Source organism: Ischnura elegans, chromosome 10, assembly GCF_921293095.1.
Source record: "Ischnura elegans chromosome 10, ioIscEleg1.1, whole genome shotgun sequence".
Classification (NCBI taxonomy): domain Eukaryota; kingdom Metazoa; phylum Arthropoda; class Insecta; order Odonata; family Coenagrionidae; genus Ischnura; species Ischnura elegans.
Window position 1 is genome coordinate 91732363 of NC_060255.1, and position 15179 is coordinate 91747541.

General features: G+C 36.8%; 1 protein-coding gene across 1 annotated transcript in view; it reads right to left on the reverse strand.

The window, feature by feature from the left end:
* The window catches only part of LOC124166480, a 53781-nt gene that overhangs the window by 24511 nt on the left and 14091 nt on the right, over positions 1 to 15179 (reverse strand). The window contains exon 3 of the mRNA XM_046544010.1: positions 3697 to 3880. Coding sequence (XP_046399966.1) covers positions 3697 to 3880 — 184 coding nt within the window. The remainder of the gene's footprint in view (positions 1 to 3696; positions 3881 to 15179) is intronic.

Consider the following 15179-nt stretch of genomic DNA (forward strand, 5'->3'; position numbering starts at 1 on the left):
TTATACTAGGAAATAAAATAGGAGATGGCAAGAACGCAAAAGGGAGACCTCGAATTAAATATGCGAAACAGGTAAAGAGTGATTTGAAATAGAAGAATAACACACGTATGAAATGATTAGCTGATTAGAAAATTGGGTAGAGAGCTTTGTCAAACCACTCTTCGATTGTTAAATAGAGATAATGATGATTTATAACAGGCGATAGAGGTCTGGAATAGGATACAAAATTGAATTTTAATTTATTTTTGAGGAATGCGAGACAGATACTAAAAACTATGCACATTTCTAATTTATTTTGTGGCAAGATTTTGGAGAATACCTACTGCAAAAAAAACAGAAGCCAATCATCTGATACATACGGATAGTAGAAAATAAATAGAAAATCATATTAGAAGACAGACAGTTTATAAGGTAGTACCGAGAATAATTAAAAGGATGTAAATTACAGGAAATAAAATAATGGGAAAAGTCATTTGGACCAGACTTAATAAATTTGAAGAGTAAGTAATATTTACACCACTCATCGTAAATACAAAAAATATCTTATGAAAGTATTCACGGTTGAACAATTTTTCCTATGATAATTGAATAGACGACTGATATTACAAAGCCTCCGACAATAACGAGTTTTTATAGGGTACCTGTATTAGCTAGGATTCATTGTAAAAAAAATTCAACGTGTGGCGGAAATTATTATTTTTTTTTATTATTAGAACGTATGATTAACGAACCATTTTCTGTTATGAACACACTTCTTCCGGGTGGAGGGTAATGAAGCAAATTCCTTCTCCCCATGCCGCGAAATTTATTTGTAAAACGCCGAGTCTTATTCAGGATTCATAATAATATCACCCATAGAGAAAATGAAATCTTTCCACCGTAAAAACTCTGCAGGAATATAAATATATAAATCACGGTTTTCGTTTGCTGAGTAATTAAATCATTATTAAAAGTAATTGTTTGAGGCGTAACTTGGTGAAAGCGGTTTATTATTAAAGATAAAAAGAAGAACTTTGTGCTTTCACATTAATATTTATTCAAACATTTATGACAATGGTTTCAACGTTAGACGTCATCATCAGGTGAAAATCATCAGCTGTTGATGACGTCTAACGTTGAAACCATGGTCGTAAATTTGTGAATAAATATTAATGTGTAAGCACAAAGTTCTTCTTTTTAATTTTATTAATCATTTTTTTAATGCTAAACTTAACTGCTCAATGTTCTAATGAACTCTACTCGGGCAAACCGCCGGGTCAAAATGGACATTGCTGTCAACGTTTCGACAGCCTTCTCTGTCATCGTCATCAGGGCGAATGATGGATCTGGTTAATACCGGGTTTATATAAACAGGCGTTTTACGATCATGATTTACGACGTTTACATATTACGATCATGCCATTCAGTTCAATTAAACCAAAATCCTCTGCATTAGCTTACCAAAGAGGCGATTGAAATAAAACTCGCAAAGAATACAATGAATAGAGACACGAGTTTCAGCCTGAGCAAAACTTCGAACCCCTTCATTAAACGAATGAGTAAGCAAAGTGGAAGGACACAAAAGCGGACCAATCACAGAATACTTGACCCCTCCAACTTTGTATAGGGTAGCTGCAAGCTATCTTTATATTTCGAAAGTTAGAGTTGCGGATGAGTTTTAAGAAGTAACTTAACGAAACAAGCAGACCAAGAAAAAAATTAATCTTAGAGTGAATTTTTAAAAAACAAGGTGGAAAAGGCGGCGAAGTAACCAAATATTGGACTCCAAAATCTTCTAAAACATAGCCAAAAAATTCTCATATTACTACATCTTTGTAATCCCCGAAAAATATGCAAAAGATTATCCGCAATTCACATCATGAAGTCTTCATTCTTTTACATGAGTTTTTTCGTTAAAAAGAAAGAAGTCTTAGGGGGTGTAAGATAGAGAAAAAAATAGTGTAGCCATCATGGTATCTATGAGGTATCTCAACAGTTGCAAAATTGCAGTTATAAATGCACTTTAAGGAAACTTAACGATGCTAGCAGGCCATGAAAAAAGTACCCATCTTAGAGTGAAAGTTGAACAGCAAGGAAGGAAAAATTAATGAAGTAACTAAATATTGGACTCCAAAATCATCTCAACACAGCTGAATCATTAATTACTACATATTTCTAATCCCCGAAAAGAATTCATGAGATTGCGGAAAATGGCATGGAAGAGAGAAAAGACCTAGGGGATGTAATTTACAGAAAAACAATTATTGTAGCCACTGTAGTATTTTTGAGCTCTTAAAATCATAAGAACGAAGCGTTATGTAGTGGAATCTTCCAAGTGAAAAATCGCATGTGTTTGTTTCAATTTTGAGCATATCTCTACGCTTTCAAAGTAGCAGCTGCGGATGCATTTAAGGAATAACTCAGCAAAACTAGCAGTTCAAGAAAAAAACATTAATCTTAGAGTGAAATTTGAACAACGTGGGAAAGATTACCGAAGCAAACAAACGTTTCACTTTAAAATTATCTAAACTCAGGTCTCATATTACTAAATCTTACGGCTCCCCGAAAAATATGCAAAGAAAATACGGAATGATCTCAAGAGAATAATTTAACTACGACGCTGTTCAAACTATGTTGTACACAGTGAAATAGAGGGTCATTAAGGGAGAAGACACGCTGGACAGAGGTAAAGAGGAAGAGCTCGACATGGTTGGTGAAAAGAGGAAACTTCTGGCAGAGTTTCAGAGGGAGCAGAGAGAATGTTTTGAGCAGGTGGTGATAACGGAGGGTATGCCATAATCCAAGAAAGGAGCTGGAACGGTTGAGTTTGTGTCGGAAGGGGAACAGCATGAGTGAGACAGATAGGACACGTGTTGAGTTGAAGAATGAAATTTAAGGACCCGTGCGTCACATACAATGCATACACCTTGTACAAGTTGCGGGCAAACCCTACGGTTTGAATGAATCTCTTGCCACACTAACTTTTCGTTTTTATTTAACTAACTGGAAATGGGGGTCGGTTTTAGCGGTAAACGAGGTACGCCGTCGCGTAAGGCGCCAAGCAAAAGGAGACGCCTAAGCGCTGGTTTTTAAGCTCAAAAAAACATCTCACCTTCAATATAAGAGCAAGCACGTTAAAAGTTCACGATGATATTTAAGTCTCTACCCTTATTAGGCGTCTAAGCGCTGGTTTTTAAGTCCAATAAAATATCAAATTCAATATATTAGAGCAAGCACGTTAGAATTTCACGCTGATATTTAAGTCTCGGCACTTATTCCTGTAGTTTATTTGTATTTATTTTAAAATTTATACAGAGAGAATCCCTACAACCCCTCTGGTTACTTTTTGAGGCGGGAGGAGTTTATCATGAAAAAGTATCTTAGCATTTATTAAGTGTTCAGGCTTCACTGGATGTAGCCACACAACTCTTATGCGGAAGTACTCACTTAATGTTCCACAAAACATTGTTATTCCGACCCTGGGTTTCAACTACTAGATAGTCACCTAGAAAGTTCAAAGCGAAGGTACTTATAGTGCGAAGTATAAGCATTTTTACTTTGAATTCTCAAAATATTTGGATTTTCGATTTAAAAATAAAGGCTACGTTTACCGAGAAGTAATGTCTTATATTTCAAGTGTTCAATAGAAGACACAAAATGCTACTCCGAAGAGGATATATTCAGAAGATGTAAAGTGCATTGTTGTTTGTTACTCACGTGCGATGGTGATGATTGTGGAGACGTAAGTGGACACGAGGATGACGAGGGGGAGAACGAACATGCAGACGAGGCTGAAGGTGGTGTAGAGCTGCTCCTGCCACGGGTACGAGTAGAAGCCATAGGTGACGCACTGATAGAAGTCCTCGTAGAACGGACCCTTGTCCACGTGGAAGATGAACAGCTGTGCAAAGAGAGAAAATAATTAAAGGCTAACAGCTTTAAGGACTATCACTTCATGCTATCTTTATTATTTTTTAAATTAATAATACTTTTTGAATTCATTAAAAATTTAAAAATATTATGCTCACAGAATATGGAACTGAGGGTAAGTAAGTTGTGTAAGTAAGTTAGTTAAACAAGTTACCGATTGATTAGGACATGAATTGATAAAAAATTAACAAATGTTATGCTTGTTAAATAAAAAATGTTTGGCTATGTCGCCGCGTCAATTTTTGGGTGACCCGAACTTTTCCCGGCTGAGGCTGTTCGCTTCCTCAAGGGGATCGGACGAGGTGGGAAATTATATCCATATAAAAAAGTATCCGTGTTAGGGGGTGGAGGGAGGGAAGCGGGAGGTTGAGGAGTAGGTTATTTATTTTAAACCGGATTATGGGTTACTAGGAAGAAGAATAAAATTGAGATACGCTATTCTCGTCATCTACCGGTGACCGTATTTAGTGTGTCCTCCAGACGCAAGATTTGAAGAACAAACCCGTATAATATTTCCCAGTATTTGAAATGTATAAATTTACCTCCGAGGGAATAATGGCGTAACATTATGGATAATTTTAAACACGCTATCATCTTTCAATTTTCAAAGCGCACATGAAGTATATCAGCATTTTATACCGTAAGTGCGGCTTATTTTAAGGCCGGTGTCCCTGTTAAAATTGTTCTCCTTCTTTTTATTTATTTTTATGGCGCCTCTGACTAGTCTCTGTTCGAAAAATTTCACTTCGGCAACAATTTACTTCCTTAAGGTCGATTGCGTGGCCCAGCACTGCGTGTTCCGCTACCCCGGAGCTCCTTCGTTGATTGCCCCAGTCGAATTGCTCCTATAGGTGTGTCGAGACCGATCCGCCTATTTTGCCGATGCAGTTCTTCCCACAGGTCTGGCACGGAATTCGGTAGATCTCTTTGACTTGTAGTGGACTTCTATCCTTGGCGGTTTTTATGAGGTGTTTTATCTGCACGTGAGCAGAGAATATTGTCCTAATCTGAGATTATAACTAAGCTGCTAAAAAGAAGCCCATTACGATGATAAAAAAGTCTTTGATTTACATACGATTAGGCCATCCTTAATATTGCTTCGGAGATTAGCTTAGGAAAATCTGAAAGGGTAAAAGCTAGAGCGATAATGAAAGAAACAGTCATGCATTCGAATCACATAGGATTGTAACTAAGTTACTAAAAAAAAGTCTGTAACGGTGATTAAATATTCCTCGCATAACCTCTGATGTGGGCGTGAAATATGAAAGACTTGGCTAAAAAGTTAGCAATAAAATTATATGATATAAATAATTACGTTGTTAGATATAAAGCCTTGGTAAGTAAAGTAGATGATCAGCTGCTCCAAGAGTGAGAATAATAGTGGGATAAGATTTCTTCTCACATTAATCTTCAATTTAGATTTAGAAAAAAATAATTGTGATTTCAAATGAAATAACACAAAAAACTGATATAAACCTGTTAAGATAAGGAAAAATATGTAAAGTTATGCATTGGATTCCTTCTACATGAAATCGGGGTTCCTTTCATCTTAAAACCTCAGCACCACTGAAAATAAGCGTAAACTTTAAGATGACGTATCACTACCGTTTACATACTCGTATTGTATAGCATGCGTATCAGAGGGACAAAGTTGAGATACACTACTTTCGTCATCTTCCGGTGACCGTATTTAGTATGTTTTCTGTAAGAAAGTCTGGTTTACAACACGCAATCAACTTGAAATTTTCAATATGCACAGTTTAACCTACCCAGAGTAACTAAAGTGGTCACTGGTATAATGTCTACAATTTTAACTGATCCACCTCCAGCCATAGCGTGAGCGCGTTATGCTACCTTCAGTTTGATTCAAAGCAAGCCATCACCATGAAATTTTCTGGGTGTATACAACAAACCCGTATCATATTTCCCAGTATCTGCAATGCATAAATTTACCTCCGAGGGAATAATCAAGTAAAATTATGAGTAATCTTAAACACGCTATCACCTTTCAATTTTCAAAGCGCACATGAAGTATATCAGCATTTTATAGCATCTATAAAAATATAAAATATACCATGCAATACAATAATGGCGAAAACCTGAATGCTTATCAATACACGCAATCATATTGAAAATTTCAGTGAGTAGGTATGGAGTTCGTCCTAAACAAAATTTATCGCTATCAAACACGTAAAACTTTTACCCCCGAGATAATTCTGGCCTAAAATTTGCATATAACGATCTTAGAGCAAAGGGGTACAAATGCAATTTTTATTATTTTGGTGATAAGTGAAGGTAAAAGTTGGTAGGGTACACAATATTGTTGTGGCATAGGGGCACAATTGATTCACTGAATTATGTAACATATAGATTCAGCGATTCACTTCTATCCATTTGCTACAACAATATTGTGTACCCCACCAGCCATTATCTGCACTTACCTCCAAAATTATAAAAATAATGCAGTTGTAGCCCTTGGTACCTGGGGACCTCGAATTTGATACACTCTAAAGTACCTCTTGTGTAGTCCAAAGCCTATCTCTATCTGCCGGGGCAGACAAAATACGCACATCTCCACATCTACCGATGACTGTATTAATATGTTTTCTAGACGCAGGTTTTGTTTAAAACACACTTGAATCAACCTGAAATTTTCAGTCTGTACAGATAAACCTACTGATAATAAATAACATTATCACTGATGCTGACTGATTTCCACGCTTTTAACAGCCACACTTTCAACCATGGTGTAATCACATCATTCAATAGCCACAATATCTGTGATAAAAACTACAAATAGTAATTTTCACACGATTAACATAGAAATTTTATACATATTGACGAAAAACCTTGTTGAACAAATCATTTCTGCATGAGAAATAATTTTAGCAATTTTGACATAGATATTTTATATTGTAATGACAAAGGGCTTAACTTAGATTTTATGAAAAAAATCGAAATTGCCAACATCCCGGATGGACTTTGTAATGACGCACAGTGGGCTAGAATCGAAAAAAGCTGGCCAAAACCTCAAAATCGATTTTTTTGAGCTAGGAAGTTGAAACTTCGCACACACATTCTCAAATAAATTGTGCATAACTACCCAGATTATTTTGGTCCTGTGTTTTCACTTTAACAATATATGTGAGGTCAAAGTTGAGCAAATTTAGCGAAAAACGACCACCCCCGATTTTTTCTGAAAATTGCCGACTTTATCCTCGTGCAGTGGTTTTATAAATTGTTTTATCGACAAAACTGTTATACCATCTTAATTGACACTTCTTATTCTTTCATTTGAAAGGTTTTTAAAGATTTTGTTTCATCAATAACCATAGATACATAACAAAATGGCGGAGCCTGTTTTCAACCCATTTTTTTACATAAACGTAGAAAAAAAGTAGACATTGTCACCGGCTTACACTAAGTAACTTATATCATGTCGTTCTTTGAAGCTTCTACATTGTGAATCTAAAGTCAAACCTTGCACCAATTTGCAACCCCGAATTTTAAATCGTTTTTTCGAACGCACGGACGACTCCGGTTCTGGCCGGCGGCGGCGGAGAGTACGGCGACGCGGCAAGCGGGTGGATGCAATATGGTCTCATTCACTTTTATGTGTGGATAACAGATATATTAGTGACAGAAAATAATCACCAGAAAGTAAAATTTATAAATATTGCTACGAATGACTCTCATTATGCAATCGCTGGGCACTGCAAGAGGTGCACTGAAAGGTTTCTTTCTTTGAGTGCATTCCATGGAGAATGGACTTAAATCGCGTTCTTAAACTGGGGAAACGGACTCTTTTACTAACTAATAAACTTTTTAAAAATAACAGTTAATATATTCCTTAAACGTGATGGAAAATGGCTCAATGCAGTACTTGATTTTGCCGAATTTTGCCAAACCAAGTACTGTCTTGGTGCTTGAAGAGTTCATTATTCTTATTTAGTTTATATTCTTGATTTAAAGCAATTAATAACTATTCCTTATGCAGCACAATTTACATGTTGCTCTAGTTTAGCCAGTGCAGATGGACGTCAATTCATGTTTTCAGGGTTGTATCGAAAGAACGAATAGGAGGAAAACGAATGCAAAAGGAAGATACAGTGACCATCCTCGGAGGCAAGAAGAACTCTTGCCAAGTGGATAAAATGCAACCCCGATTATTATGTTATGTCAGATTAAGAGGCCCTCTCAATAAGTAATTGTGTCCATGCAGCTCACCAAATTTCGGTGCAAGAATCTTCGAAAATCTGAAATGCAGGGATATAATATTAACCCCAGCGATGAGAGAGTGACGCGAGCATATGATTTCATTTACCCGAGTGAAATTATTGTAGCAGAGATTATATAAGAAGTTTCCAAAAATGTTTCTGTTCTCTTACTGCGACTCGAATCTTAACGTGCATTTCCACAGATCCTAGTTTCGCGTCGCATATAAAGTGCACTTTAATTTGCAAACACGGCTTTGATAGCAGTGAGGACATGCGAAATATAATTGCACGTGGGAACGAGGGCCTATGTCTCATGAATTATTGCTCGTGAGCACCTTTGTGCCTTCTTGTTTAGGTAAAAAATGCTGTTCGTTAGGCGAAGCATGAAACAGGCACGAGTATTCAAAAGTCATCACAATTATTCTAGATTTCCTCTCCAAATAATTTAATTTTCTCTCTCTCTCACTGACGCTATAAATACAATTATGGTATGCCACCAACCGTGCATAAGGTCTTCATTCAAGGAGCTGACATTGCAACAGAGTCCATTCTTAATTGCGACAACTGACAGGGGAAGCAATATAGGCACGATATAAGGACGTGAGAAAGTTCCGTGAACGGTTGACTAGAAAAATGGCACGAGTGGCCACAAATAGGGATTTATTTCGAAGACAACTCCTAATGTCATAGCTGATAATGACAAAAATTATGCCAATTAAACTGGAGGAAACACACAGCTTACCGAACAATGTAATGGATCTGTTTTTGAAAAAAGGAAAACAATGCTTTAGCTCAGACAGTGAAAGTGATAAAAACTCGTCAGATAGTGAATGAAAAACAGTAACCTTTTATTGCTGACAGTGCTAATTGCAGTATGTTAGTTGGGAAAAGCGTAAATTGTGTTGCTTTTGTTTATGTTATGTTTGTATGGTAAAATATTCCTGAAAAATAACCATTTTGTCAGCAGCGCAGTTCATTAAGAATAATGACGTTGATATATAGGTAAGAGATTTAAATCAATACTTTATATTGAGCATAAGACATAGATTAAAATGAACTGTTATTCTTAGAAAGGATACATTATTCGATGTGAGTAATATGCCTTCCGAAGCTTTTAAAGCTAAAAGGAGTTCAAACCAAAAACAAGTTCGAAGGACTCGGCACTACAACAATACTATAAAACGACCGTTGTCCGAAGGCCTTTAAATATGTATGGCAGGTTAGGAAGTGGAGGCCATGGATCATCGAGGGCTCTTGCCTAGAAATAGAGCATGTTAGTTAATAAAAGAGTCCGTTTCCCCAGTTTAAGAACGCGATTTAAGTCCATTCTCCATGGAATGCACTCAAAGAAAGAAACCTTTCAGTGCACCTCTTGCAGTGCCCAGCGATTGCATAATGAGAGTCATTCGTAGCAATATTTATAAATTTTACTTTCTGGTGATTATTTTCTGTCACTAATATATCTGTTATCCACACATAAAAGTGAATGAGACCATATTGCATCCACCCGCTTGCCGCGTCGCCGTACTCTCCGCCGCCGCCGGCCAGAACCGGAGTCGTCCGTGCGTTCGAAAAAACGATTTAAAATTCGGGGTTGCAAATTGGTGCAAGGTTTGACTTTAGATTCACAATGTAGAAGCTTCAAAGAACGACATGATATAAGTTACTTAGTGTAAGCCGGTGACAATGTCTACTTTTTTTCTACGTTTATGTAAAAAAATGGGTTGAAAACAGGCTCCGCCATTTTGTTATGTATCTATGGTTATTGATGAAACAAAATCTTTAAAAACCTTTCAAATGAAAGAATAAGAAGTGTCAATTAAGATGGTATAACAGTTTTGTCGATAAAACAATTTATAAAACCACTGCACGAGGATAAAGTCGGCAATTTTCAGAAAAAATCGGGGGTGGTCGTTTTTCGCTAAATTTGCTCAACTTTGACCTCACATATATTGTTAAAGTGAAAACACAGGACCAAAATAATCTGGGTAGTTATGCACAATTTATTTGAGAATGTGTGTGCGAAGTTTCAACTTCCTAGCTCAAAAAAATCGATTTTGAGGTTTTGGCCAGCTTTTTTCGATTCTAGCCCACTGTGTGACGTTTCCTTCTGCACTGATTCACCCTTGTCACAGGTAGGACTCCCTATGACGAAAAAACCTTGACCTTCAACCCACCCCACTTGTTATCTGTTTCTCGTCATCAGCCTTCATGAATTTGTTCACCCAAACTGTTCCCCCCTCCCACTTCCCTCATGCCACTTCCATTCACCCCATCTCCCTACCTTAGCTCTGGGTTTAAATACATGAGAGAGTATTTGTTGCATCATTTTAAAAATGACATAGAATATCGAACTCACAGGAAAAGTTTTATATAAAAGTGTGTAAATTACCATTTGTAGTTTTTATTATGGATATATCGTGAATATCGCAAATATATTATACAACTGAGAGATGAATTTTGTCTTGCTGTTAACATAAGGTAAAAAATGATTCGGTGCCATATCCAAATAATAAGGTGGTATAAAGTCAGGATCTATTCAATATGTATATTATATATATATATATAAGACATTGAAACAAAGAGACACGAACATAATTACAGGACGATGACACTGTGGTGTGGAGATGGAATGAAAGCCAAAAACACATGGAAAAATTTCACCTGAACCGGGAATCGAACCACGGACCTTCTGCTTTCCGGGCTTCACTGCTTCGAGAGCTCCCAAGTTTATTTTCCCGAGTGTTTTTTTGTGTTTCTATGTTTATTGATGATGACTTGAACTATTTATATTACGTGCATCTCATGTTTTCAAAACATTGTGCATAAACCAAATGTCTACCTCCAGTGCAGTCTAAAAATTTCAGTTGATGGGGTGAGTGTTAATCAAGCAATGCGTCAAGCATGTGGAAATGATGTGCCCACTTAATAATGAAGCTCAAGGCATCACGACCGTTGTGACAGGAAGTGCTCTAACGAATCAGCCCCGCGACCCCGTGAATTTTCCCCGCGACCGCTGGGGTCACGCAGGACGCCTGTCTCTAAAGCGCCGGGGCAGGCCCTTTTGATTAAGGACCCAGGAGTCGTCTGGATTCGCGTTTCAACGCGGGGTGAGGCAAAGTGGCGAAATTGGTCCCACGGCACAGGTGAACACAAGGGTCCACGGTTGGCAGATTAATTAAGGGGGCCAGCGGCTAAGGGAGACTTAAAAGGCTTAGAGAGGACGACTCCCTTATCCAGTCTGTAGTCTGCTATACAAGTCCTCCACTTAATCCCTAGACAACGTACTGAGATAGTCTCACGAGGCTTCTAGGAAGAGATAGGATATCTTCTTCGGACACTTCCGCCTGCATGATTTGATGGAGAATATTTATTTTCTATGAATATTTCTTTCATAACGAGGAAGTCCTAAGAAGGGTAGGAGAGAAGAGAAGACTCATGAAAACCTTAACAAGAAGATGGAACAACCTTATAGGCCACATCTTGAGACATGATGCCCGATGAAGACAATCGTCGAGGGACAAGTGGAAGGCAAGAACGGAAAAGGAAGATCTCGAACAAAATATATGTAACAAGTAAAGAAGGATGTGAAAGAGAAGAAATACGTAGGTGTGAAAAGATTAGCTGATAGGAGAACTGAGTGGAGAGCTGCGTCAAACCAATCCTAGGATTGTTGACCAGTGATGATGATAATGTTTCAAATCCTGCAGCGTGAACGGCGGTTAAATATACACGAATTGCCATTAGAAAAAAAAATCCCCTGCAGCGCGATTCCGCAAATGTCATATCTACGTTTCGCGTGCTTCGAACCACAGAGGAGTTCTGACTCCTTCGGCCGTCATGAACGTTCAACCGATTCTACAAGCTAGCGTCATGAGCTCTTTGACAGCTGTCGAATTAACATTTGAAAAGCGCAATGAAAGGTTGAGTTTCTTATCATCGTCACGGTAGTATTGGCAAAGAACCAATGAGATAACATATTAAAACTTGCGCCAAACTGGAAGTAACATTTCTGCTACTGTATCCTATTACAATTTATTCATTGAATCAACAATGATGGCAGAATCGCAAAAGTGCGTAGGAAATATTTTTATTTAAGTATGAACGATGTCAAGTTACTTCTACTCTTTGTTAAATGGTTTTTAATTATAAACTACTATCTAGTAGTTTTCTATCACGAAATATGAACGTTATATTTGAAAATGCATCGCTGTTAATTAGAGCCAAACTATAATGTTTCGCTCGAAGTACTTGCACCTCAGGAAATTTTACACCTGATAAAAATCGCGGAAATATTTGATCATTAATGTTTTTTTTGAGGCTGTCATGTTAATATTCACCGCGATAATAGGAAAAAAATAGCCACCACAATACACGACATAATTAGTGTTTACATCTACAATTAATCACCTAAGTGTAATTGCATGCGATTGTGTTAGCCGGTATACCTATCACTTGTGAAATATCCAAAGAATAACCATCCGTTCACAAATAACTTCACCGGATAAGTTCACTAAATGAATGAGTTCGAAATTAAGTCGAGCGAGTTTTGCCTGAATATCGGCTTCATCAAAATGCATTTATCTACCTTGGATACATTCATCATTGCGGTGTATGTGAAACAACTTACAAATGATAACATGACATTATTAATACACCGGGAAACATCAAGGATTAGTAGGATGAATATTAATTTAGGTCCTATTGTCAAAAAGCCGTCAATTAAAAAATGCAAAACCACTGTAATCAATAAACTTAACGAACATGGAACAGATTACAAAAAAATGTATGACGTGGTAGACTGGAAAAAATTTGCATACTCCCGAATCTCGGATTCTAATCTTACAAAAAGCGGTACGCTACCACTAGGCTAAATCAAAATTGAACGCAACTGTGAAATTTTTTAACTAAATTCAACGCGTCCGTATTTATAATTTTTAGAATGGTTTTTTCTCGGGCATATATGGACAAAACCCTTAAACCGTCTTCCTAAGTGTCCTTTTTCTAAAAAAAAGGTTTCTTTCTCGTTCTAGACATCACTCACGGAAAGTCTCCTTCATTGACTTGTATTTACTGAAACATGTGCCTCACTGTAATGACGCTGAAGACATAATGAGAGCTGAATTTTGTCTTGCTGTTAACATAAGGTAAAAACTGATTCGGTGGCATATTCTAATAATAATCTACTACAAATTCAGGATCCATTCAATATATGAAAAAAATGTTACGTCCTGATACATAAGGCCTCTTGGTTACCGAGTATGACAGTAAAAGTAAAAAAAAGGGATAATCTAGAAGAACCAAAGTACCAACGCACTATATTTAGCTAAGTAAATCTTTGGGGAAAAAGGAAACAATAATTTTTCACAACTTACTCCAGAAACCGATATTATCGCACTTTAAACCTTATTCACGCATACATCTAATCTAAAACTCTTATGTCCTCTTATTTGCCAAGTTTTGCTAATGAGTTGCTGATCTGCGTACTATACTCGAATAACAACCATTTGGATATAAAAGGCTATTAATAATTTTTTATACTTTTAATGTAATATCAATACTAATTAAATTTTTCCTTTTCTATCGATATAGGAACGATAGGAACCAAATTAAAACTGTAAAGCCATTAATTAACAGTGTTTCCCACCGGAAAATGCAGATTGATTTTTTCCGGATTATTTCTGGCCGCTTCCAGCACTTTCGCATTCATTTGTTTTGATTAGACAACGTCACTTGTAAAACCGGCGTCTTTAGCGTGTGTATTCAACATGTTTGTGTTTCATCTAAATTCAATTATAGCTGGCCTCAAGCCTCTGAGGATGACGAGGAAAATAGACGTAACCTTTCACCATTTAGGACAGGAGATCTTACTTGATTACTGTCAACATGTGAATGGAGACCAGCCAAGGTGCCTGGGGGGACTTTAATATCCCATCTTTAGCGGCAGCTAACTCGCGGTGTGTTTAAACTCTTTATTCGACATGTCCAAAATTTCTCGCAGGAAATATGAAACACAAAAGGAGGGAAGATAACATTTCATAGTCAGCGCGGATAGGGATGACGTCTTTTCATAAAACGGCGCAGTAAGAGAAAAAGGCGAAGTAAAAGGCTTAAAGTGACCGCGTGATCCATAAGAGGGCATCCATTAAATACATGAGGCATTTAGGGGTGGCAGGAGGTTAACCCTTTCATGCATGGTGTCCTCATAAGAGAACGCCAAATGTTTCTCTCAACAATGCCACTAAATGTAACTTAGTTATTTTCCTGAGCTAAATATTGAACGTGATAACATATATAAATATTTTTAACAAAATATAGTTAAAAAAAACTCGCAAAATGCTCCCATGAATGTTAAGTAAACAATAAAAGATATACGTAATAATACTCGAAAAGGTTTTGAACATTTTTTCTACGTAAAAGATCCAATTCATAATTACAGCGTATTAAATCACGATGACCTGTTTCTAGCATGATATTCTCATATAATGGAGACGTCCAAATATAGCTATTGCATGGCAAAAATGTTTCTTTATTACCATATTACTTCAGTATTATGGTCATTTACACGTCATGCTCGATTTAAAAAAAATTATCGCTCGAATTTAGTAACTCATGCATGAGAGGGTTAAGCCGATTCTCACCCAATAACACGTGGGGGAGAGGAGAAGATGGGGGGTCATGGCAAGTATCACGTCATTTTTTTCATCAAGAAACAGTGTAAAATGTGATTTTAGACTAAGATCTTAGTAATCTTAAATACCAGTCTTAACTGATCTTAAATAAAAATAATTAAACGATTTTTTCCTATTGTCTTCACCTCTCTTAATTAATGATTAAATAATTCCTGGAGTATAGGTCATACAGTGCAAAAAGTTGTTTGCCATGGTTTTGGTTTAAAAAAACTTTCTTCAGGGCTATGAATGAAAAAAATGAGAGTACAAATGAGAGTTTCTTGTGTCTCCCTTTTTATTATATTATTGTAAAAAACTGTTTTGTAACCTTTATTTATGTATAAATATTGTATATTATTGTATTTTATTGTACTCTCATTTT